The following is a 25,120-nucleotide window of genomic DNA, read 5'->3' as shown; positions in this document are numbered from 1 at the left end:
GGAGCGTCCGTGGCGGTCACGCCCAGCACGAGTGCCGAGACCGCGGAGCTGCCCTGGGCAGATGCATCTGGTCAGGCGTGCCCCGGGCAGCAGCCTCCCGCCCTCATCCTCCGCCGGCTGTGGACCCCGAGCTGCGTCACCTGAATGTACAGAAGGCGCCAAGTCCGTGGTGTTCAGCAGGCTCTCCGCTTACTGTGGTGACGGGACGTTCCGTGCACTGAAACATCAAGAGCACACGTCCCTTCCCGCTGCAGGGGAGATCAGGAGAATGCTGACAGCAGCAACATTCACAGACTGCATTCTGCTCCTTACTCTCTTCTGCTCATGGGAAGTGAGAGCAATGAGGATCCACCCACAGGGGAGCCCTGAGAACAGGAACCCCCTAAAGGCAGAGACTCGGTCTGTTGCTCACCGTGGAGCCTTGAGTGCTTAGGGCCTGCTTGTTCTTCACGAGTGACTTTTAACTTCCTCGGTTGTTGCTTCCCCGGAGTAGAAGGTGCAGGGGTCCGGATTTGGAGGCCACCTGCCCGCAGACGGCCCTTGTGGGTTCGACTGCTGTGGGGGTGAGTGCCCGTGGTGTTCCGTGTTTGAAAGTAAGACCGGATCCCACAGGACTCATGGAGTCTCCCTGAGGATGTGGTGGGAACGGCTGAATCCTCTCGAGTCACAGACACCACCTTCTCGGAAATTTGGGGCCCCTCTGTCGGTCTGGGTGGGCCGGGAGCCTGCATTCCTGACGAGGCCCCGTCAGAGAGCAGGCGCCCGCTGGGCCCTTCTACAGAGCAGGTTTACCTCCCGGGGGGAGGCCGCACGCTCCCACGGAGCCGGACTAACTTTCGTAATCCAGATAGAAGCTACTCCACGTTTAAACGATTTCCCTTGAAACGGAGTCTGTGAGGCGCAGGCCTCGATCTCTGCCCCCCCCCCCCGTCCCCCCCGTCTGCTGCCTTGCCCTACGCTGGTCCTCCTATCGTTGCAGGCCCCTGGGGTCGGAGAACTTGCTTCTCAGAGGAGCCACGCTGAAGAACACCGAGAAGATCTTTGGTCAGTGTCTCGGTTGGTGAATCATTACTAACAGCTTCTAAAGTTAAGGGCGGGTTGACCAGTGAAAGTCCGCCATGCTGCCGTGAGCGCATCTCTCCGTGCTCCGGGGCGGACTCGGTGGCGGCGGTCATCAGTCCGAGAAAACCCGGCCTGGCAGGTCACGCTGCCCACGGGGCAGGGCCGTCTGACGCTTGCTTGCGTATCAAGTGCCTGTAATTTCTGACTCAGAAACATAAACTTATGCCCACGAGAGAACTCGCACAATATAGTTCCACAGGGATTTCTTTCAATGGCCGCATTTCTCGGGTAGTATCTCCCGTCTCTGTGGGTTACTTCTGTCTTTGAATTGAAAAAACTTAAAAATACACATGTGCGCTCTTTGTCTAAAGACCCAGGATAGTAAAATCTGATCTTCAAGAAAAAGTAGAGATTGATCTCTACGCAGGGGAAAAAAAGTATTCCTTTAGTCTGAGGAATCCCGGTGTGGGACTCTTCTTATGAACGAACAGCTAGCTTGCCTGGTGAGATGTAAAATATGACTTGTTTTGTCCACGGTTCAGTTTTACCGTTGCTGTGTAGCTCCTGTGCAAAGGTGAGATACGCCTGTGTTACTGTCCTCACGCTGGCTTTTCTGCTTTCCAGGTGTTGCTGTTTACACGGGCATGGAAACCAAGATGGCGTTAAATTATCAGTCGAAATCCCAGAAACGATCTGCTGTAGAAAAGTGAGTCTCAGTACCCCTCTGAATTGCGTAAAGCTCCATGACCTAAAGCTGTCACGAGCCCCTGAAGACGTGAAAGCACTTCCCTCTTGGCGTCATTAGTAATCCCGTCGTGGTCTCCAGGGAGCCGGGAGCGCTGGGCGTTTGACAGACGGTCTTGTTCTGCAGGGTCACCAATGACCACACACCCTCAGCCCACGTCTGCAGGCTCCCTCGTGTGGACGCCTGAAGTCCCGGCAGCCCCTTTCACGGATTCATGAAAACGTCAAAACTGGGTCACTTTCAGCTTTGGGTTGTTGGAAACCATGTGTTTTCCTGAGGAAAGCATGAGCAGAGAAAACAGTGTTCTTTTCACAAAACAGTAAAACCCTTAGATGACAAGCCAAGCGTAGGGTCGGATTTGTGAGAAACTTTGTCTTCTTTGCCTTTTGTGCGAGTGCACCCCGACCGGAAGTGGTTATAAACTATTTAATAGGGCTGTGTGGGACTTGGAGATCTCTGGGAGGACTGGAGGGTGTCTTCCGCCTGCTCTTGCAAGCGGGGCTCAGCGCGGTCATGGGTCTGTCTGTCCATCGACAGCTACCCCAAGTGTGAAAGTGGAGATGTGGCTCTCAGTAAGCAGGCATGCTTCGTTTCCAGATGTCTACGTTGACGAATGGTTTTTAGAAATAGATGCTGTAAAATCAAGCCTCTTCACACACCCTGCTAAGACGTCGGCCAGGGATTCAGTATTTTTCCTCCCTCCTTCCCTGGTGATAATCTCTAAATGTGGAACTCCCTGGCTGACACTTCGTGGCGGATGTCCTAAGTCTTAGACTCCCAGACCGTGCGGTCAGCAGTGTGGCTGCATGCGCTGCTCTCCAGTTCCCGAAGCTTTCCCTGTGGGCCCTAGAATCCCACCCCTGAGGGCACGGGAGGGGCTCAGATACGTGCGAGCTTCTCTTCTCACTTGTGTGGTGCCAGCGGATGGGGGGCTCCTTTAGAACGTGTGGTCTGTGTCTTGACGGCGCGTCTGGCCTGGTGCGCGAGGAAGGCTCTTCATCAGGCGGTCACTGAGCGCCGTTGCTGTCTTGTGTCTAGATCGATGAACGTGTTCCTCATCGTGTACCTGTGCATTCTGGTCAGTAAAGCGCTGATAAACACCGTCCTCAAGTACGTGTGGCAGAGCGAGCCCTTCCGAGACGAGCCGTGGTATAACCAGAAGACCGAGTCGGAGAGACAGAGGAACCTGGTACGGGACGTGCCCACCTCTGCAGTGATCAGAGACGCCCCGTGGGAGATGGTCACTGATTGGCAGCTGCATCCCCTGCCTCCCTACCCGTGCATGCTGGTTGCTCCTGCCTTATTTGGGTATATGAGTGTGCGGTCTGGAAAGGGATTGACTTCCACGGTAAATTCGTGAGGGCAGCAGCATGAGCCCTTCTGCTACTTCTAGAACCCAGGGTGTGTCCCGTCTTTAGAGTGCTCAGCAAATGCTCATTCAGGATCCTGAGGCAAATGGTACCTACTTACGGTAAGGAAAGGAGAAAAGGAGAATCTCAGCTATAGGAAAATTATGGTACGAATGGACTTCATTTTTCCTTAGGGAGATTTCAGTTCAGTTGCTCATCTTTATCAAATCTGATTTTTCCCTAAGCCAGTGTGTTCAAATAATTTGACTGAATCTCCTGTACTCAAAACAGTAGTTCTCTGCTAGTAGGCTCCCAGAGTCCAGACCTGAGCTATGTGCCTCCAGAATAGGGCACAGTGAATGCAGAGCTGGCTGTGTGCACATCTGGACCTGGATGCTGTGAGTGCAGAGCGGGCCGTGTGCACGTCTGGACCCGGATGCTGTGCGTGCAGCGCGGGCCGTGTGCACGTCTGGACCCGGATGCTGTGCGTGCAGAGCGGGCCGTGTGCAGGTCTGGACCCGGATGCTGTGAGTGCAGAGCGGGCCGTGTGCAGGTCTGGACCCGGATGCTGTGAGTGCAGAGCGGGCCGTGTGCACGTCTGGACCCGGATGCTGTGCGTGCAGAGCGGGCCGTGTGCACGTCTGGACCCGGATGCTGTGCGTGCAGAGCGGGCCGTGTGCAGGTCTGGACCCGGATGCTGTGCGTGCAGAGCGGGCCGTGTGCACGTCTGGACCCGGATGCTGTGCGTGCAGAGCGGGCCGTGTGCACGTCTGGACCCGGATGCTGTGCGTGCAGAGCGGGCCGTGTGCAGGTCTGGACCCGGATGCTGTGCGTGCAGAGCGGGCCGTGTGCACGTCTGGACCCGGATGCTGTGCGTGCAGAGCGGGCCGTGTGCAGGTCTGGACCCGGATGCTGTGCGTGCAGAGCGGGCCGTGTGCACGTCTGGACCCGGATGCTGTGCGTGCAGAGCGGGCCGTGTGCACGTCTGGACCCGGATGCTGTGAGTGCAGAGCGGGCCGTGTGCAGGTCTGGACCCGGATGCTGTGAGTGCAGAGCGGGCCGTGTGCAGGTCTGGACCCGGATGCTGTGAGTGCAGAGCGGGCCGTGTGCAGGTCTGGACCCGGATGCTGTGAGTGCAGAGCGGGCCGTGTGCACGTCTGGACCCGGATGCTGTGCGTGCAGAGCGGGCCGTGTGCACGTCTGGACCCGGATGCTGTGCGTGCAGAGCGGGCCGTGTGCACGTCTGGACCCGGATGCTGTGCGTGCAGAGCGGGCCGTGTGCACGTCTGGACCCGGATGCTGTGAGTGCAGAGCGGGCCGTGTGCAGGTCTGGACCCGGATGCTGTGCGTGCAGAGCGGGCCGTGTGCACGTCTGGACCCGGATGCTGTGCGTGCAGAGCGGGCCGTGTGCACGTCTGGACCCGGATGCTGTGAGTGCAGAGCGGGCCGTGTGCACGTCTGGACCCGGATGCTGTGAGTGCAGAGCGGGCCGTGTGCACGTCTGGACCCGGATGCTGTGAGTGCAGAGCGGGCCGTGTGCAGGTCTGGACCCGGATGCTGTGAGTGCAGAGCGGGCCGTGTGCAGGTCTGGACCCGGATGCTGTGAGTGCAGAGCGGGCCGTGTGCACGTCTGGACCCGGATGCTGTGCGTGCAGAGCGGGCCGTGTGCACGTCTGGACCCGGATGCTGTGCGTGCAGAGCGGGCCGTGTGCACGTCTGGACCCGGATGCTGTGCGTGCAGAGCGGGCCGTGTGCACGTCTGGACCCGGATGCTGTGAGTGCAGAGCGGGCCGTGTGCAGGTCTGGACCCGGATGCTGTGCGTGCAGAGCGGGCCGTGTGCACGTCTGGACCCGGATGCTGTGCGTGCAGAGCGGGCCGTGTGCACGTCTGGACCCGGATGCTGTGCGTGCAGAGCGGGCCGTGTGCACGTCTGGACCCGGATGCTGTGAGTGCAGAGCGGGCCGTGTGCAGGTCTGGACCCGGATGCTGTGAGTGCAGAGCGGGCCGTGTGCAGGTCTGGACCCGGATGCTGTGAGTGCAGAGCGGGCCGTGTGCACGTCTGGACCCGGATGCTGTGCGTGCAGAGCGGGCCGTGTGCAGGTCTGGACCTGGATGCTGTGAGTGCAGAGCGGGCTGTGTGCAGGCCCGGACTAGAGTCCCCACCTCTCTTGTGTTGAGGCAGATCAGGTGACCCTCTTACCCCACCCCCACAGGGCAGGCTCGCTCCTGGTCTGCGGCCTTCATGGTGCTAAAATCAGGTGATAGGCAGCTTAGCCAATGGCCACCCCCAAATAATGCTTATCTTTGGATTTGAAATAGAAGCCTGTATTTGTAAACAGCGCCAGTGCGACCGAGCAGAGCTCCGTGCCCCTGGCGGGGGGCGCGGGAAATCACGCGGTGCTCTCTCAGTTCCTCAGGGCGTTCACGGACTTCCTGGCCTTCATGGTCCTCTTCAACTACATCATCCCCGTGTCCATGTACGTCACGGTGGAGATGCAGAAGTTCCTGGGCTCGTATTTCATCACCTGGGACGAAGAGATGTTTGACGAGGACTCCGGGGAAGGGCCTCTGGTCAACACCTCGGATTTAAATGAAGAATTAGGACAGGTCAGTACCTGCGGCGTCCTTTTCCCGCGTGTGGGGGTGAGCGCGCCCCTCCGTGTCTGTCCCCAGGCGTCTGGATTCTGAGTGATCCCTGTCGTGTGGGCACGTTTTCCCGATGGTCACGTGAAGAGCCTTCCACTTCGATTCACTCCTAGAGATGCGTCCCACAACTGGTGGAATGCGGTAGCAACGCTGGGTTTTTGTGCTTTATATGACGATCGGTAGTGCTTTTATGTGCGCGGTTTGTGCGGAATCAGCGGCTCTAGCTGGTTGTTACAAGCTCACCCGTGGCCCTGGTAAGTGGTGCTCGTTCTGGGTTTTAATGCTGTAAATTTGCTGAGTCCCTGCTTCACAGGCATCGCACTCAGCTCTTACGCCCGATTTCCTTCCCTGAACTCAGAGTGAGCATTTTCCTCGATGTAAAGATGAGCAGAGCGAGGCCTCAGCGCTCCATGGCTTGCGCTATTGCAGACACTGCATTGCTGCCCTGCCGTGCACTGACAGCGGTGGCCGAGCTCTTTGCACCTGAGCACCTTAATCTGTAGAATGGGCGCGATTCCATATACCTGCCCTGCCAGAGTGCGTGCTGAGTGGGGCGTCAGTGCGTGGTGTCCACCAGTGCCGCCACAGGGGGGTGTCCACCCAGGGCTGCCTGGATGACGGGCAGACCTGTGCACACCTGTCCACTAGACCCAAACTTCAGCTCCTTCTTCCCTGGGACACTGCTCTGGAAAGGCTGGCTCCTCTGGCCTGACCCTTTCCTGGCCTTCATGTTGCAGGAAAGAGCATTTGGGAAACGGTAGTTCACTCGTTTTTAAAAATTAAGGAAAAAAAAAAAACCAGGAAGAAATTTGGGGGAGGATTTTTGCAAACAGGGCCATTTTAAAGATCTTATTTACTTATTTATTTGAGAGACAGAGAGTGTGCACATGGACGTGGAGGGGCAGAGGCAGAGAATCTCCAGCAGATGCCTCACTGAGCATGGAGCCTGACGTGGGGCTCGACCTCACGACCTTGAGATCATGACCTGAGGCGGTATCAGGACTCCTGTGCTTAACCCACTGGCCCACCCAGGTTGCCCCGCAAACAGGGCTGTTTTCTCCTGGCCACCGCAATCTGCCCCCTTGTGGCCCCAGGGAAGCAGTTTGTAAATAGACGCTCAGACTCAGGTGGGGACCCCCTGCCTTCACCCCCTTGGGTCACGGGTACTTGTTACCGTGAGATAACTTGCTTACTGACGAGCGCGGTGTTTAGGGCGTCCCTCTGGCGCCTGCTGCAGCTGCGGGCTGGAGTCCCAGACAGCCGCACGGAAGCCCCAGCTCGGTCGCCCAGACCTAGAATAGCTTTATGTCTGCATAGTTCACATCCTGGGCAACAGTACACGGCACATGCTGTGTCTTCCTGAGAAATTCGTAGAGAAAAGCATCATTCTGTAACCAGAAGAGTGTGGAGCGGTGTTCAGTACAGCAAATTTATCTGACTCAAATTATCTCCTAACACCGGCGCTCTGGGGGTTTCTGGAAAGTTGTTTCAGAAGACGGGGCCTCCAGGGGCATCCTGGTGGCTCAGTCGGTGAAGCGTCTGCCTTCGGCTCAGGTCATGATCCCCAGATCCTGGGATCGAGTCTCACAGTGGGCTCCCTACTCCACGGGGAGTCTGCTTCTCCCTCTGCCTGTCGCTCCCCCTGCTTGTGTGCTCTCTCTCTGTCAGATAAATAAATAAAATCTTAAAAAATTAATAGAAGACGGGGCTTCCTGAGGTGTTCCTTATCATTGTCCATCCTCACTCTGAGAAAACTCAGGTGTCGGTTACTTCAAACAACACAGCCATCGTGCCGGGGACCCGTCCCACACAGGCTTCCTTCCCTCTCCTAATTGTCCAGAGCTCAGGGAGAGGCCCGGTGGCATCTGGACAGCAGGTCGTCTGCTGTGTCCTCACAGCTTACCCGTAGAACCAGGCACACAGGGAAAAGGCATTTTCGGCAGAGTGATTAAGACAAGAGAACATTTTGTGGAGACTAAGTGAAGAAGGCAGACCAGAAACACTTGGCCGGTGTGTTCGCCGTCTCTCCTGCTTCCTGGGCACCTGCACTTCACGACCCTTACAGTCTGCCTCCAGTGTGTGTCCGGGGCGCGTGTCCCGGGGTGCGTGTCCTGGAGCACGTGTCGGGGACAGCGAGCAGGTCTCAGCTGGTGGGGGCATCCTCGCCCTGTTCCGTCGTCCAGAATTCCACGTTTATTCCTGCTGCACACGTAACTGGAGTTGATCCGAGCGCAGGGCTCAACACTGCGTGTAGCTTTCTGTCTGAAGTCTGTTTTGCCCTTTTGTTTGAGTTCTGATTTCTGTGTCCTGAACGGCACTGTGAGCACTGACCTCCCAGACCGTATAGAGTAAGTTCAGGTGCATCCTCTGAAAATCCTTGATTTTCTCGTTAGAGAACATTCAAGACTCCCCCGCCTGAGTCTGTCTTTCTGAGAAACGGAAGGCCAGCTCCACGCAGTGCTTCCATCCGCAGACCGAGAGAGAACAGGGAAACCACCATTTTCTGGGGAGAGTGAAGGCCTCGCCTGTACCTCCTGCCCGGCTCGGTCGGCCCCGCTCACCCCCGGCAGACGCTGGAGGAGACTGGCGAGCCGGCCCGCGTGCGGTTCCGCCTGCTCCGGCGGGGTTTAGGGGACCGTCCCAAGAGGCCCCTTCCCGTGGGGAACGTTGATGTTAGGAAGCGAGGCTGCGCTAGGGCCTGAATCAGCGGGCGGCTCCTTCTCCGAGAAGTCACGCGGCCCTGCCAGCCCCACGTAGCGGTGCCGTGTGTCTGCAGGTGGAGTACGTCTTCACGGACAAAACCGGCACGCTCACAGAGAACAACATGGAGTTCAAGGAGTGCTGCATCGAGGGCCACGTGTACGTGCCACACGCCGTCTGCAACGGGCAGGTGCTCCCCGGGGCCTCTGGCATCGACATGATCGACTCCTCCCCGGGCGCCGGGGCCAGGGTAGGTGGCCACACCCCCCCTACATGTGTTCCCAGGGGGCCGTCACTGCCGCACTGTCCCCGGGTCCCCGAGCACGAGGCAGACTGGCGCCACCCCTTGTTCCTGGATCCCCTAGCGACCTGCATCAGGAACTGTGGGACGCTGCCATTTCCTGCCCGTGAGTCCACCAGCACAGCTGTGTGAGAAGCAGCGGTAGCATGCAGAAGGCAGGGCACGTGGCGGGCTGAGAGCAAAGTGGCTGTGCACAGCACGTGTCTGTGCTCACACGCGTGTGCACACTCAGGCTCGAGCATATATGCACACGTGTATGCACAGAGATGCGCACACATGGACACATGCTCCCATGTGCACACACGCACACAGACATGCCCCCACTCACATGTGTATTGCGTGTATACACACGCACACACTGACACATCCTGTGTGCACACCCCCTCACACGTGCACACACAGACACACACTACACTCAGATGTACACAAATGCCTCTCACGCTCACGAGCATGCATGTATACTCACTCACATCCTCACATGTGCACACAGACATGTGCCCTGTGTGCTCATATGTGCATTGTATATACGCACGTGCACACAGACACATACCCCACAGGTGCACATACGCTCACATATGTGTGCACAGACATGTCCCACATGCACACACCCTCACGTGTACGTGTACGCACTACACTCAGGCGCACACGCATGCACACAGACACAGGCCCCATGTGCTCACATGTGCATGCGTGTACACAAGGCACACATGCACATGCACCCATGTGCCTCCAAGGTGCTGCAGACCCCAGCATCTCTGGGAGGTGCAGTGACGCCTCGCCGCGGTCACCATGGTCAGTGAGAAGACCATTCCCAAAACCTTGGTGACCGCAGAGCCCTGTGCAGGGTCCCCTGGAGACTGAGGACAGCTCACCTTAGCAGGCAGTGCGGTGATAGACCCTGGTGACCAGGTGCACCGTATCCCCTGCCACATCTGCTTTGGACGGTTTCCCCGTGGAAACTGCTCTTTCACGGCAGAATCTCAGAGGGAGGGCCCGTGGTCTGTGGCCCACCTGGGAGGGCAGTCAGGGATCCTCAGGGCATCCAGGCTCCCGGATGCCGAGTTCACCTCCTCTGACTTGCACCGACGTGCTCACCTCCCTTACTCAGAAGTGCTGAAGAATGGAGAAGCCACGCCTCCACCCGTCCCCGTAAGCACCAGAGACGAGACTAATTCATGGCTGTGGACCCCCGAAAGTGGCGTGTCCTGCTTTATTGTTCACGGTCTTCTGCGTATTTGCTATGTGCTTCGAGCCGATACGGCATAGATTTGGGGGGTTTGTGCCGTGCTTTTGCAGGAACGAGAAGAGCTGTTTTTCCGGGCCCTGTGTCTGTGCCACACCATCCAGGTGAAGGATGACGATGACGTGGACGGACCCAGGAAGTCACCAGACTCGGGGAAATCCTGTGTGTACATCTCGTCTTCTCCCGACGAGGTGGCCCTCGTCGAGGGTGTCCAGAGGTGCGTCTCTGGGCGGGTCTGGCACGCGAGGGCTCGTCCTGGAGTGTCCGGAGGCGGCCCCTGTGCTGGGACGCTTGCTGGGGAGCGGGCAGGGCAGGCAGAGCCTTCGTGCCCCATGTCCCCCACCTCCATGCTGGTGGACGAGGGTCCCTCCCGCACACAGCCTGCTGCGGGCTTGAGAAGCAGCCGTTCCTGCTGCCAGATTCTGTCGCTGTCTTTTCAGCTTTGTTATTTCCATAATTTCGTCTCGTATCACCTGTTCTATCCTTTGCTTCTTCACTCTCGCTGTGATTACATCCTGTCGCTTCTGCTCGGTTGAAACATTTTTTTATTTTGTCCTGACTAGTTTTTCAGTCTTTCATCTGTGCAGCCAGGGTTTCTCTGGTGTCTTCTGTGCTTTTTTCAGGCCCAGCTGGTATTCTTATGATTGTTGTTCTGAATGTTTGTTCAGATATGTTGCTTGTATGTTTGGAGTAAATCCCGGGCTGTGGGTTCTCTATCGGGGTCGTAAATGGGCGTCTCCTCCGAACTTCTCTTAAAAATGCGAACAGTCTTAGATACGCTTCAGGGCAAGTCTTTGTGCGTCCTAATGAGCGCTCAGAAGTGCAGCCGTTGTCAGAGGTTAGGCCAGGCTGTTCCTGCCCTCCACAGTAGACTCACCTCCAAGAAGCCTGCCGGCTCGTCCCCACAGTCCCATGGCACACTTGCTCGTTGTGGCCACCACTGTGCGGGGGTCTTGCGTCCCCTCCCCACCTCTGAGCTCCTGGCGTCCAGAAGCCACGCCCTCGTCTCTCTGCCCCATGGCACGTGGCGTGTGGGCAGTGCTCAGTTGTGCTGGGGGAGGAGCGGGTGTTACGTGGTCCACGCTCTGTGGATGGTTGTTGACTAGCTGTTGGCTCTGGATCATGGTTCCCTCCTCGGTAAAAGAGAGGGTTGTCCTGGAGACTGACCGGCAGCCTCTCAGGATCCTTGTTATTGTGACGTGGCCACTCTGGCCAAAAGCCCCACTGCTCAGTAAGCAAGAAGGGTCCCTGCAGGGGCCAGTCCACAGACCAGTCCGAGGGCGGGACAGGTCAGAAATTTTGTTGGCTCTTGGACGGTTTTTTGAGACGGTGAATAAATCTCCGCTTTAATTTCCTTAGTCTGTAATTCAGTTCACAACCTCTGTTTTACCAGAACTGTTTCTTTCTTGACAAAAAAGCTCTCTCCAAACTTAAATAACGTATGAAGGGGGAACCTCAGAGCTGGAAATTAAGCTCGACTTGCCCTCCCCTTTGCAGACTTGGCTTCACGTACCTGCGGCTGAAGGATAACTACATGGAGATCGTAAACAGGGAGAACGACGTGGAAAGGTGAGCCCCACACGTTCACAAGACGTAAAGACTCACGCTCACAGCGGTCTTCGTGGGGAAACCCAGATTCCCTGCCCCGCTCCCACACCTGCCTCTCCTGACGGCCCCAGACTGTCGCCCACAGGCCCGTGGGCGGGTGGAGGCCGGCCGGGTGGTGCCGCGCCACCCGGAGCGTTTGCTCAGAGCCATCCCGGTGAGGCTTTACACAGGACAGGGGTCCCTGCAGTGTCTAGGATGTCTGGCACTGAGTGGCCCCAAGACGCTGTGTTCCGGGAGCAGCAGCTCCCCGGTCGTGGGACGCCCTGCAGACAGTTGGAGCAAGGGTGCTCCCGGTGCTCATGGTTTGTGTTTGTCTCCAGGAACCACACGTGTTCGGTGTTCGTGACCGTGCCTGTCAGACGGCTGGTCCCAGAGAGGGGGTGTATCTTGAGTCTTGACTTGGAACTCTGTCTCTCCTTTATAAATAAACTTGCAATAATGGGTACAGGCAAAGACAGGTGGCAAAGAATGCAAGGGTTGGTGGTTGTGGCTTCAAAAGCCCTGGATTTTAATGTTTCCTTAAGAAACGTGGACTCCCAGGTCGGCAGGAGTGGGGAGCCCCTGCCCCAGAGCTGGCTGCTGGTCCTAGGTCGGTGCAGTGGGCTTGTCCCTGGGGCGCTGGCGGCTCCCGCGGAGGGGAGGCCCCCTCGGGGTGCTGCCCAGCGGTGCACAGGCCCTCCTACAGCTTGTGAGCCGGCTGGGGTCTCTGGACCCCGAGGAGTTCCCAGAGGCGTCTGTCCGGGGTGGTTGAACTACTTCAGTATTTCGAATGCCGGCAGAAATCACGGTCTTGTGATAATGACTGTGCAAGCCGACTACATAGCAGTGTTCTTTACTTTTTTAAATGATTTTTATGAACTTGGAGGACGCTGGTGCATTGCCGGGGACCGCAAGCTCTGATTCGGCCCGTGAGTCTGTGTTCAGAGTCAAGGAACGTGAACGTGCAGTTTGTGTGGTGGACAGACTCCAGGGCCCATTGGGCTGGGGGTGAGCCCGCGGGAACCTGGCCTCAGCCTCCCCCTCCCCCGGGGGTGCTGGTGCCAGCCGCTAGGAGCACAGTCCCCCGTGAATCCCGGCGGGGCGGGCTGTCTGTGCACAGGGCAGAGGACACCCCAGACGCTCTGCCGCGGGAAGTGCTGTGATTACCCAGTTCCAGGACTTCGAGAGCCAGATGGGATTTAAAGCAATTGGTGATCTGTTTTTCAGGTTTGAATTGCTGGAAATTTTGAGTTTTGACTCAGTAAGAAGGAGAATGAGTGTGATTGTAAAGTCTGCTACAGGTAGGAACATTTTTTTCCTTCGAGTGTTTGAATTATACGTGGTGGTGGTTTTATTCTCATGCTTACGTTCTATGACAGCTTTAGGGTCTAACCGTTCATTCTCTTAAAAAAAAAAAATGAGGTGAGCCCACTGCAGGTCCCAGGGCTTCTCAGCATTGTACCCGGTGCAGGTGCAGCCCGTGGGTCCTGCAGGGTCTCCCCTCGCGCCCTGTAGCTGCGACACACTGCAGCCTTGGGTCACCACCTGCAGCCTTCCGGGCTCCTGCCACCGCGTCCATCCTAAGGATCCTGCCGGCGCCCTGAGCACCTGCTGTGTCGGGCACACATTTCTCCAGTGTCTAGCACTGACGCCCTGAGCTGCCTTCCCAGCTCTCCACCCCAGGCCAGCCCCGAATGTGCACATTTCCACTGGAGGCCTCGACCTGGAAGGACTTTTCCACTGCAGGCCTCTACCTGGTGGGGACTTTTCCACCTGGAGGCCTCTACCTGGTGGGGACTTTCCACCTGGAGGCCTCTACCTGGTGGGGGTGTTTCCACCTGGAGGTCTTCTGCCTGGAGGGATATTTCTACCTGGAGGCCTCTACCTGGTGGGGGTGTTTCCAACTGGAGGCCTCTACCTGATAGGGGTGTTTCCACCCGAAGGCTCTCTGCCTGGAGGGATATTTCTACCTGGAGGCCTCTACCTGGAGGGACTTTTCCACCTGGAGGCCTCTGCCTGGAGGGATATTTCTACCTGGAGGCCTCTACCTGGTGGGGACTTTTCCACCTGCAGGCCTCTGTCTGGAGGGACTTTTCCACCTGGAGGCCTCTACCTGGAGGGATATTTCTACCTGGAGGCCTCTACCTGGTGGGGGCGTTTCCACTTGGAGGTCCTCTGCCTGGAGGGACATTTCCACCTGGAAGCCCTCCACCTGGTGGGGGTGTTTCCACCTGGAGGCCTCTACCTGGTGGGGGTGTTTCCACCTGGAGGTCCTCTGCCTGGAGGGATATTTCTACCTGGAGGCCCTCTGCCTGGTGGGGGGGGGTTTCCTCCCGGAGGGGCATTTCCACCTGGAGGCACATTGGCGAATTTTGTGTCAGCCAGTGTCCTTCGTTACCACAGGAGGCAAAGTCGGTGGATGCCCTTAAGCAGGGTCCTTGTGACGGTATTCTGGGGGGACCGGCAATGGCTTGTCTTCCTCCTCTGACCGCAGAGAACGGTGTGAGTTTGTTGGGGCACGTCTTTCGGCAGAACCCCGTGAGTCACTTTGCGGGGTGCTGGATGAGCCCGGGGAAAGCACGTGGCAGCTGTGGGTGCTGTCCCTGCATGGTCCCCCCACAATCTTGAGCCCGTCGTCAATGTGGCGGACTGGCGTGGCTCAGCCAGTGAGACTTGTACCGAGTGTCGCGGGACTTAATACAGTATAAAGGCAGCCTGTAACACGTGGAGACGTTCTGCCACTCGGGTCAGCAGGACATGGGAAACACCCCGAATGTTGAAAAACAGGCGCAGGTGGGCTAGGGCGTGCCTGGTCGAAGCGCCCGCCCCAGGGCTGCAGCTACTCGGCGCCCCGGAAGAAACTTGAACTTGACTTCATGGGCCCTTCGCCTTGGCGTTCCCCGCGGGGATGGGTGTGCCATCTCGCAGCTGAGTCACGTCTGGGAGACAGTTCACGAACCACAGGCATGGCTGCACTGCAGGAAGTGAGGCAGCTGTTACTCACCAAGTCCTGCCCCCTCTGTGCTCTGAGTGGAGCTGGGCGCCTGCAGCGGGGAGCCCTCGGAAACGACCGCCACTTTCCCTTGGAGGAGCATCGCTGAGCTCGAGAAGGGGTGCGGTCACGATAGGAATCCTGTCCACGGCAGTCACGCCGGTCCAGGGCCCCTTGGGCGGGGAGACGTCTGCCCATTCCCGAGAGTTCCCCTGCAGAACTGCAGGCTTACCGGGACAGACCACGTGCCATGAGGACCAGCCGCAGCACCAATTGATTCCAGGAGAAGTGTGAATAATTCAACAGGTGGTTCTTCAAGTAGTAACGCGTCCCCGGAGATGAGGCTAATTGCTCTGGTTTTCCAGCCTGAAGGGCACGGGAGACCACAAGCCCCTCTGGCCAGTGAACAGCGTGGCTGCTTCTGAGGCCGTGAGCGGGCCTCGGCCGCGGCTTGCCCTGCGGCAGGTGACGCCCCGTGTGGGCGCTCCGCCGCTTCGTAGCTTCTTGCTCATGTGCAGAACCGGATGAGCAGGATCTGAGGTGGTGGCACCTACGGTCCCCTCTGGTTTTTGCAAACCTTGATTTACACTCTGGGTGTTTTGTCAGGTTATCCATAACCAGGTCCCAGGGGCGAACACATTCTACCTGGAATGAGGGAGTCACAAGTTGAGACAGTGGGAAATTTAAGACACCCACAAGCCGTTACTGTAAATCCTTGTGATTCTTCTAGAAAAAAGCGGAGAACACATCATGATGTCTCAGCTGCCCTTCTTGCTGTAAACCGCATCTGCAGAAGTTAGGTCTACAGTCAGGAATGGTTCTGCCCCCAGGCTGCTTGTGGGGCCAGCCCAAGCCCCCACTCTTCATGGCCCGTGACCAGAATCCAGGCGTGTCCTGGGGATCGGGCTCCCTGCCCTGCGGGGCCCCAGCCCGGCTCCCTGCACTGGCGGCCCGGACGTCACTGGACACCATGCTTTCTGGCCACAGGTTGACCTGAGCCTTGGTCTGGTCTCAGGACGTCTGTGAGCGTCCGTTGTGCTGTTTCGGGTGTTTCGCTGTCTGTGCCACAGGACTCGGCTCCGGATGCCAAGGCTGAGTTCAGGCGCCCTTGTCCAGGTTTCCACGCTGTCCAGGAGCCGTGAACAAACAAAGCTGGCCTGGTGAAGTGCCGCGTGGCTTTTTGGGCCTGGAGATCCGAGGCTGGAAGAGAAGGAGCCTCCACGTGTGGGGCCTGATGGCCAGAGCTGGCATCTTCTTCCTCTTGGTCTTGGGCTGGAGTTTCCCTGCTTACCTGGACAAGAAAATCGGTCTGTCTGGAGGGGGGCAGCGTGTGTCTGCACACCAGCTCGTGCAAAGCCATCGGGACGGTATTTGAGGTGTGCGGGACGTTTCACAGCAGGCGTTCTGTGGGTCTTGTGAGTGTGAGGATGGCGGACACTGAGCTGCGTGGGCCGGCCACGCCCCCGCGTCCCCGTGGCCAGACAGCGGCGGTGGTGACGGGTCTTCTTCCTGGGCCTAACTTCCCATGAGATTTGAGGCTGTGGGAGTAACGATTTGACTTGCTTGCAGCTGGCAGCGGGTTTCCGGAAATCTCCACGATAGTCTCAACGCTGGCTTTCCTAGTTTTGTGTCTTTGCAAAAGCATAATGTGAAGAATGGTCTTTCCTGTAGTCCCTTTAAACATCTTCGTTTCCCTCTTTTTACAGGAGAAATCTACCTGTTCTGCAAAGGGGCAGATTCCTCAATATTTCCCCGAGTGATTGAAGGCAAAGTCGACCAGATCCGGGCCCGAGTGGAGCGCAATGCAGTGGTGAGATGGGGCTTAGGGCAGCCCGCGTGTCCCTTGCCGGGAGGGCGGTCTGGCTGCAGCGTCCCGTTCTGTCCCCTGAGGGATGCAGTCTGAAGGCCACGCGCCCCACACAGTACTCGACTCCCCGGACCATGGCGAGCTTTCATTGTGGAGGGGGTCAGAATCAGAAGTGCGTCTGTGGTGATTGTGTCGGGGTCCTGAGGGATTTCTGGTGATTCGCCTCATCATCGTGAAGCCACTTCCCATGGCATTCCCCGCACGTCTCGTGCCGAAGGGCGGTTGACCCGCTGGCTGCGCTCCAGCCCCATCACCCGCGGGAACGCCGCAGGTGCCAGAGGGCGCGTGCATCTCTGACCCCGGAGCACCCTGCCCTCCCCACCAGACCCTAAGCCAGGGACAGTGGCCCCTCCTAGCCTTGCCCGCTGCTGCAAACCACAGAATTCCACGTGTAGCCGTCATTACAAACCAAGGAGGGTTTGGCCAGGCTCACCTTGGAATGCGGGTCAGGAATCCTGAGCGGTGCTCTCACAAAGGGAGTGAACGTCCTACGTGCGCCGGCCCACGGGCCCACGGGAGTGTTGGTGCAAACCGCACTCCAGACTCCGCACCAGGGGTGTGGCGGGGTGTGCTGGCGGGTGTGCCGGCAGGTGTGCGGGGCCCTGGCTTCAGGTCCCTGTGCGGGTGCCTGCTGACACCTGAGCCACAGGGACCTGGAAGGAAGCGCAGCTTTGGGGTGGTTGAGCCCTGGTGGGGGAAAGTCACGGTCCCTCAGCCCGCTGTCCGCAGAGGCGCGGGTCCTGTTCGCGGAACGGAGATTCTCCGCAGCGCCCGAGGGCACACGCTCACATGCCGCCGTCCCCAGGCACTGAGTGTTGACACAGGTGTGCCCGCTCAACCCCAGGGGGGCAGCCGCATCTGGGAGTCACTCCAGCATCGGCTCTGAAATGACGGGCGGCCTTGTACCCACGACAGACAGCTGGGACGCTGGCCACGCCGGTCACCACACCTGTCAGGCCCGGGCCTGGTTACCATCTGCACAGACCCCGGCCACTGCCCAGACCCCAGGCCGGTACCCAGGATGCTGAGAGGATGCTCCCCGCTGCTCTGGGCTCCTCCATCCACCCCACCCCTTCTCTCGGAGGACGGGGGGGTCCACACTGGACTCTGTGTTCCCTGAGAACAGCCGCTGCGAGAGCCTCCGAAGTCCCCCCGCCCGTCGAGGCGGTGTTTATTCCTGGGGAATGATCCTGGCACCTCCCTCATCTGTGCACGGGGAGCCGGTGGCATGGCTTCCCATCCTTGAGGCGCCTGACGACCATAACCGGGTTTAAACTCTCCCTTCCACGCTTTTTAGTAACCTTGCCTCTGGCGCTAAAGTTCGCTGCAGGCATTCGGTCCCCCATGCTCGTGACCTTCAGAGCAGCTCCGGGTCGCGTGGCGCTCCGTGGCAGTGCTGGCGCTTCATGTCGGGGCACGTCGGCACCCGTGCTCTCCTCCCGCGCCGGCTCGCCCACCACCGTCCCCGGCTGCTCGGCTTGACGTATCTGAGGCTTGTGTCCGTGTGCGGCCGTCGCAGAAGCAGCTGCGTGTGTCCTGGGACGGACACGCGTCTCCTCACTCGAGGGGCCGGCTGTCAGCGCGTCTTTGTTCTCTGCGTCCCATGGCCATCTTGGGTGGCCGCTTTCGGGCCGCCGGTTGTGGTGGTCTCTGGCGTGGCCCCTTCACATCCACTCAGGCTGCTTGGGTCTCTTGGGTCTGCGGGTTTCTGGTTTTTAGTCAAGCTGGGAAGTTTTTCAGCCAGTATGTCTTCAGATATTTCTTCTGCTCCCACCTTTTCAGGAACCCCAGGGCCCTGTGGGACAGTGTGCTTGCTCGTCGTGGGGCCCCCTCGGTCTTTTCCTTTGAAAACGTCTCGGTTTCGTTTTGGGGACTTTCTGTCGCCTGGTCTTCATGTCCCCTCCTCCCACGTGCCGTGTCTTGTCAGCCACAAGTCGTAGCCGGGTACGTCCCACCGCAGGCGCTGGGGGCTTTCTCTCACCTGCGCGTCTTTATTTAACTCTGGGACTCATGTAACATAGGCGGCCGTTGGACGTGTTTTTCCCCCAGTTCTGCCCTCACCTGTGGTTCATGTTCTCGCTGTGGGTAACGCTCTCTGCTCCTTGCGTGCTGCTGGCCTGGGATGGGACCGGCCCGAGAACACCGCCCTGCAGGGTGTGGGGGAGCCCCGTGTTCCTGTCCAGAGGGGAAGGCCCTGCGAACCGTGGGGCCTCCAGCCTGGCTCCTGTGACGGCACCGTCCCCTCTCTGTCCTGGCCGGGGGAGCCCCTCCCATGCCCACCGGTCCTCTGCACACACTTGGGGGCTGCCGCAGTCACCGTGCCAGGAACCCCCCGACTCCCCAGGCCTGAGCGGGGGCAGTCGTGCATGGAGATGTGACTGTGGAGTCTCAGGAAGCTGTAGGGATTGTGCGGAGGGGTGACCCCGTTTCCTCACATCTTCCCTGCACGGAGTGCACGTCGGAGCCCGGGGTAGGCGTTGGCCCAAACTGCAGTCTGTCACTGTGTCACTTGCGTGGCGTCCTGGCCCACCACATGCAGGTGCAGAGCCGAGCCGCGCCTTCCCGTCCCACCCGGGTCTGCCAGCCGCGGTAGGTCTGCCATTGGCAGGCGCTCGTCGTTCAAGAGCGCGATGGAAACGCGACGGTGCAGAGGGTGCCAACATTGGTTCCTCTGCGAGCCGAGCAGCGTCCACGGTGTGGGCATACTGCTTCTTGTCCTTCTGTTGGAAGACGTTAGGGTTGTTCCCAGCATGAAGCCGCCAGAAATAAGCCTGCCTGTAATTTGTGTTCAGGTTGTGTGGACATAAATTTTCATTTCTCTGGGGTAAACGCCCCGGAGCGTGATGTAAATGTGCATCTAGTTTTTCAAGAAACTCCCACCCGTTTTCTGGCGTGGGCACCGTTCAGTCACCCGCGTCTCCGTCTGCAGCCGGCGCCCCGCGCGGGCGGGTGGCGGCCGTGCCTGCCCAGGCCACAGCCTCCAGGGAGCTCTCACGCGCCCTGGCGCCGTCCGGGCGTCTCTGTGGCAAAACATCCCTTTGTGAGAGGATCACGCGGTGGGATTTTTTTGATTTGTGTTTAGGTTGAATTTTAAGAATCCTTTAAAAGTTTAAGATGCTAATTCTTCTGCGTATTTGCAATGCGCAAATAGTTTCTTCTATTTCCAGCGGCTGCTCTTGTCCTCTCAGCGGGGTATTTTGCAGGTTTCGCGTTTAAGTCTGTGCTCCGTTTCTTATTGCGGTAAATACACGTCACAGATTCTGCCAGGCAGCCGCCGTCGGCGTGTGATTCAGTGGCATCAACTACGGTCTGCACCCCAAATAGAAACTGTACCCACAAAGCAAAATCTGCCCCTTCCGTGTCCCCCCCCGTCCCTGCTAATCTCTGCTCTACCTGCCGTCCCCGCACACTTAGCTCTCCTGTGTTTCGTGCGGTGGGCTCGTACGGTCTTTGTCTGCTCGTGACTGCCTGTCCTCGCTCAGCGTCGTGTCCTCCAGGTTCCTCCAGGCATAACTTTCCCTGAGCTTCGTGCCTTTTGTGGCTGAGTTCTATCCCGCCCTGTGGATAAACCGCATGGGCCACGTTTGTCCCATCCATCTGTTGATGCACATGGTGCCCATGTTCGGGGTCCTGCTTTCAGTACTGCGGTCACGCACCTGGGGGTGGAATTGCTGGGACCTGTGGGGACTCCCGTATGTTTAAGTCTTGGTGACACCAGACGGTTTCCCACAGGGGCTGCGCCATTGCACATTCCTGCCAGACGCGCACAAAGGGTCAGTGTCTCCGCGTCCTCACGGACATGCGTTCATTTCTGTGTTTTTATTATAGTTCTCGTGCTGGGTATGCAGTGGCATCTTGTTACGGTTGTGACTGCCTTTCCTTAATGACCACGGGTGCTGGTTGTGTTTTCTGGTGCTTCCTGACCACTGGAAGGTCTTTGCAGAAGTGCGTATCCAGGCCCTTTGCCCGTTTTTAAATTGGGCTGTTTGTTTTTTTCTTGTTGGATGGTAGGACTCCTTTATATATTCTGAATCCTGACGCCTCAGGAGACACGTACGTTATTTGTGGTATTTTCGCCCATTCTGTTGGTTGTGGTCTCACTCTCTTGATCGTGTCCTTCAGTGAAAAAAATGTTAAATTATAACCAAGTTCGATTCATCTCTTGTTTCTTTTGTTGCCTGTGCGTTAATAAAACTATTGCCAAACCCAAGGTCATGAAGATTTTCCTGTGTTTTTTTCTAGGAGTTTCCTGGGATAGCTCTTACACAGAGGCCTGTGATCTGTTCTGAGTTTTTAAGTGTCGTGAGGAACGGTCCAACCTCATTCTTTCGCAGGTGGCTGTGCCGTTTTCCAGCACCATTTGTGGGTTAGACGCCCTTCTCTGTTGAAGGGTCCTGGCGCCCGTGTCGAAAATCCCCCAACCATGCACGGGAGGCTCATTTCTGCTCTGTTCTCTGTCTGTCTTACTGCCAGGAGCACAGTTTTGACGACTGTCCCTTTCCAGTAAGTTTTGAAATCAGGAAGTGTGGGTCCTTCAGCTTTGTTGTTCTTTTACGAAACTGCTGGCTGATCTCAGAATTGGCGATTGCACACAGGTGTCCGGGTGTGTTTGGCCATCGGGCAGCTGCTGGGGTCGCACCCGCACCGTGGATGGCTGCGGGGGTGTCATAGGACTGGGAAGCCTTCCAGTCCACGCAGTCGGGGCACCTTTCCGTTTCCCCTGGTCTCTTGCAGTTTCCCTCGGCGACATGCTGTAGTTTCCAGCCTGCAGATCTTTCAGCTCCTTGACAGGACTGATTTTTGTGTGTCAAACAATTTCCTGAATTTGTCAGTTCCAGTGGTTTTTTTGTGGGATCTTCAGGGTTTTCATCATATGTGTGGACAGAGGTAACATCACCTCTTCCTTTACAGTTCGGATACCTTTTTTTTTCTTGCTTAGTTGCTCTGCTTAGGAATTCCAGGGCTGGGCTGCATACAAGTGGCCAAAGTGGCCGTGCTGGTCGTGTGTCTGATCGAGGGGGCCTCTCTGTGCTTCCGCGTTTCACAGTATGGTGTCAGCTGTGGGGTTTTCATTAGTGCCTCTGTGGTCCTGCAGAAATTCCCTTCTCTTCCTAGTTTACCGGGTGGTTTTTATCACAAAGAGGTGTCGGATTTTGTGCGATGCTTTTCCTGCATCAGCGATGATCCTGGGGGCTTTCCCTTCACTCTGCTACGACCATGTAGCACGTGGACTGACCCCTTGCCAAGTCCTCCTTGCCTTCCAGGTCACAGTGCATCAGCCTTCCGATATGCTCTTGGATTCCATTGCTGGTACTTTGCTGAGGACTTTTGCACTTGTATTTGGAAGGGATATTGTTCTTTAATCTTCTTTTTTGTAGTGTGTCTGTCTGGCTTTGTTTGCACGTCAGTGTTGTTTTATATACAGTGTCTGGGGCGTGGGTAGTACTTAGCAAGAGGAATCAGGAGAAGTTTCTACCCCCGGCTCCACAATCGGAAATCCCAAATCTACTTTTTTTTTTTTTTTTAAAGATTTTATTTATTTATTTGACAGAGAGAGAGACAGCCAGTGAGAGAGGGAACACAAGCAGGGGGAGTGGGAGAGGAAGAAGCAGGCTCCCAGCGGAGGAGTCTGATGTGGGGCTCGATCCCAGATCGCCGGGATCACTCCCTGAGCTGAAGGCAGACGCTTAACCACTGCACCACCCAGGCGCCCCCCCAAATCTACTTTTAAAAACAAACATTTTATTTCACAAAGCTCTGCTTACCATTCACACCAACTCTTTGAAGAACTTTGAGGACAATAGGAGAGATTAGCCGCACCGTGGTTGTGTCCTGCTGTTGCATTTGGAGGTCCGAGAAATCATGAGAAACGCACAGGTTTCCTGGCAGTTACGGGAAGTTGGAATGCATATACTGGAAAATCTTTTAAAAATCTTACAAACCAGGATTCTCCCAGAATTTGCACTGATTATGTAGGAGGACTCTGGCTCTTTCCCTCGGGCATTACGGTGTCTTGCTGGCTGGTGGCACACGTCCTGTGTGTCACCAGAGTCACGATCACAGTAAAGTTCTTGGATTCTTATTTCTCTGTCCTGTGGACCCAGTAGGTTTGAAAAATAGCTGAGCGGTTTTCCTTCAGTGGTTGCTTACTTGAGAAGTAAGACCAAACTATATTACAAACTTCCCGTGTAAAAAATGTTACTTTACAAACATCGCTTGATAGTCACAATAAAATTTCAAATTACTATCCTAAAAAAAGCTCAACTCTTCATTTGTCAGATTAAAAGAACAATGTCTTACGTTTTCACGGCCCCGATATGTATTATCCCGATGCTTACCTGTGTGGAATTTTGTAATCTGTAAGGACTGTCTGTATTTCACATGAATGTAACTAATTCAGGCGTAACGACTGATCCCTTTGAGGGTGGGTTGGCTCACAGTTCTGTAGTCGTTCTGAGTCGAGGGGATATTGGGAAAGCTCTTGAAAGATAAAGTTCAGCAGAGGGACCCTTGAGTTCACATTAAACACCGTGCTGTTTCCTGCAGGAGGGGCTTCGAACCTTGTGCGTTGCCTACAAGAGGCTCGTTCCGGAAGAATATGAAAGTGTTTGTGCGCTGCTGCAGGCCGCCAAAGTGGCTCTTCAGGACCGAGAGAGGAAGTTAGCGGAGGCGTACGAGCACATAGAGAAAGACCTCATCCTGCTCGGCGCCACGGCCGTGGAGGACAGGTGAAGTACGCGCCACGTCCTGTCATTGGAAGTAAGGGGTGGTGCTCTGCGGCCGTGGGGCTGTGGGCGCCCAGGGGACCGGCCGCTGCACCTGATGTCCCCACGTGCTCGTGCGTCCGCAGCGGGACAGTCAGGCCTCGGGGGGCGTCACCGGGAGGTCGTGCATAAGGCCGGAGGGACCAGAGTGGTTGGCACATTCGCACCATGTCAGTAATTCTCTTCCTAAATTTGTCACTGGTCCTTTCCAAGCCCAGGTGTAGCATTTTAGATGGGAATGTATTCCGTGTGTTTGTCATTTCTCGTTGAAGAAATGTAAAACTGTGAAGTAGAATACTGTAAAAACCGCTACTGATAACTGCTAGGATTACCAACCAGGTGTCCTCCCGCTCCGAAGACGGGACTGCTCGTCTGCCACCATTCTGCGAAGAGGCTGGACGTGAGTTCAGGCCTCGCGCACTGAGACACGGGCGTGTTGCTGTTGCAACTCGAGAGCGTGGACAGAAAGGAAAAGAAAAAATGACCCAATTTAACAGAACGATGCAGAAAGTTGAGGGCATTTACTGAAAGTTTATTTCCCATAAACGTTCAAAGTCTTTAAGGTGTAAATGGGCCCGACATTTTTTACTAGAAACCTAGTTTTCCAGTGTCTTTAACAAGCACTCCATGGCTTCCCAATCTCAATAGGGTGTCAGGTGACATGTTTGACTTCGATTTCATGACTTAAGGCCCTCCTATCCCTCAGGCCGGATGGGGATGTGGGCACCAACGCAGAAAATACGCGCAGCTTGTACTCGGGACAGGCGTTAGAACACGCCACTGAGAGTCCGCTGAGCTAGGAGGGAGGGACGGGCAGTGGGGTGCGTTTGCCTGGGGAAGAGGGGGACCGTCCTTGAAGGAGGTGCAGGGAGGGGAGAGTCTGGGCAGGGAGCCATGCCTGCACACCATCCTGAGGGTTGAGGGAGCAGATCAACTTGGCAGGGAGTTGGGACCTTGAAAACAGAGTAGGTGCCCAGGGGCAGGTGGGGGCCAGCAGCTTGGACGTGATGATATTCAGTCATTTCCCTAAAACCCCTAAACCAATGTCTTTTCAGACCTACCTTTCTGGTCCTCGGTTTCCATTTTCAAAAAAAACTGATGAAATTAGGTTTTCCGTGTCCCTGGAATGCTGAGGTCATATGAGCTCAAGGATTTACTGAGGAAGCTCGCCCAGAGACTCATTGGGTCACCCCAGTTAGGGTTCGAACCCGTCAGTGCTGGGCGGGAACATGGCGCATTGTTTCACACAGCCGTTGAAAGCCCAGACGATAAAATCTAGAAAGAATGGCAGGTCCCAAATGAGGCAGACGTGGTCTGATACCAGGCTTCCACGCACAGCGCGACAGCCTGACCAGCGTGCGAGCTGCTCCTCCTTGCATGTGTCTGTCCACTGCCCGCGAGTCTGGGCTTTCCACACCTAGCACGGGGTCGCTAACAGAGGCTCACCCCTGAGCTCTGGTGGAGGGGATGCATTGCAGGCAGATGCTTCCCACGGCATCTGACACGCGCCCAGCTCGTGGTGTGCGTTAGCCAGTCGTGGAACCACTGCTGGCTTTCTCGGTGTTTTACCGTATTTAGGGGTACCTGGGCTCCCGTGTGGTGAGTGGCAGAATTACAGCAGTTCACACCAAAGAACGGCAGTGAATACTACTGACGACCTCTTTCCCTGGTCCCACTTTCCCCTGGTTAAGGCTGTCTTTGCTGGCAGTTACGGTCCTTCCTGTAATTGCCCAAAATCCTCCACAAGTCGGGGAGCCCCAGCTAGACAGCAACGCGCGCTCACCAAATGTTGATTATGCAAGAGCGACGCTTTCCTTCTTCCTATTAGCGTGTTTCCCTGCTTGGAGTTAGGAAGTGCTTTCC

General features: G+C 56.8%; 1 protein-coding gene across 11 annotated transcripts in view; it reads left to right on the top strand.

The window, feature by feature from the left end:
* The window catches only part of ATP11A (ATPase phospholipid transporting 11A), a 128,262-nt gene that overhangs the window by 78,874 nt on the left and 24,268 nt on the right, over positions 1 to 25,120 (top strand). For all 11 annotated transcript variants that reach the window (XR_006775475.2, XM_045772943.2, XM_087864968.1 and 8 more), the window contains exons 9-18: positions 980 to 1,044; positions 1,687 to 1,768; positions 2,846 to 2,996; positions 5,567 to 5,764; positions 8,580 to 8,753; positions 10,101 to 10,264; positions 11,545 to 11,616; positions 12,862 to 12,935; positions 16,333 to 16,436; positions 23,040 to 23,221. Coding sequence is in view for 10 of the 11 variants with exons in the window: in XM_045772943.2 (XP_045628899.1) it covers positions 980 to 1,044; positions 1,687 to 1,768; positions 2,846 to 2,996; positions 5,567 to 5,764; positions 8,580 to 8,753; positions 10,101 to 10,264; positions 11,545 to 11,616; positions 12,862 to 12,935; positions 16,333 to 16,436; positions 23,040 to 23,221 (1,266 nt within the window). In the remaining variant the exon portion in view is untranslated. The remainder of the gene's footprint in view (positions 1 to 979; positions 1,045 to 1,686; positions 1,769 to 2,845; positions 2,997 to 5,566; positions 5,765 to 8,579; positions 8,754 to 10,100; positions 10,265 to 11,544; positions 11,617 to 12,861; positions 12,936 to 16,332; positions 16,437 to 23,039; positions 23,222 to 25,120) is intronic.

Source organism: Ursus americanus, chromosome 10 (genome assembly GCF_024610735.1).
Source record: "Ursus americanus isolate L20-20 chromosome 10, mUrsAme1.1.p, whole genome shotgun sequence".
Lineage (NCBI taxonomy): Eukaryota > Metazoa > Chordata > Mammalia > Carnivora > Ursidae > Ursus > Ursus americanus.
The sequence above is the reverse complement of the archived record's forward strand: the minus strand, read 5'-3'. Positions and strand labels throughout refer to the sequence as shown.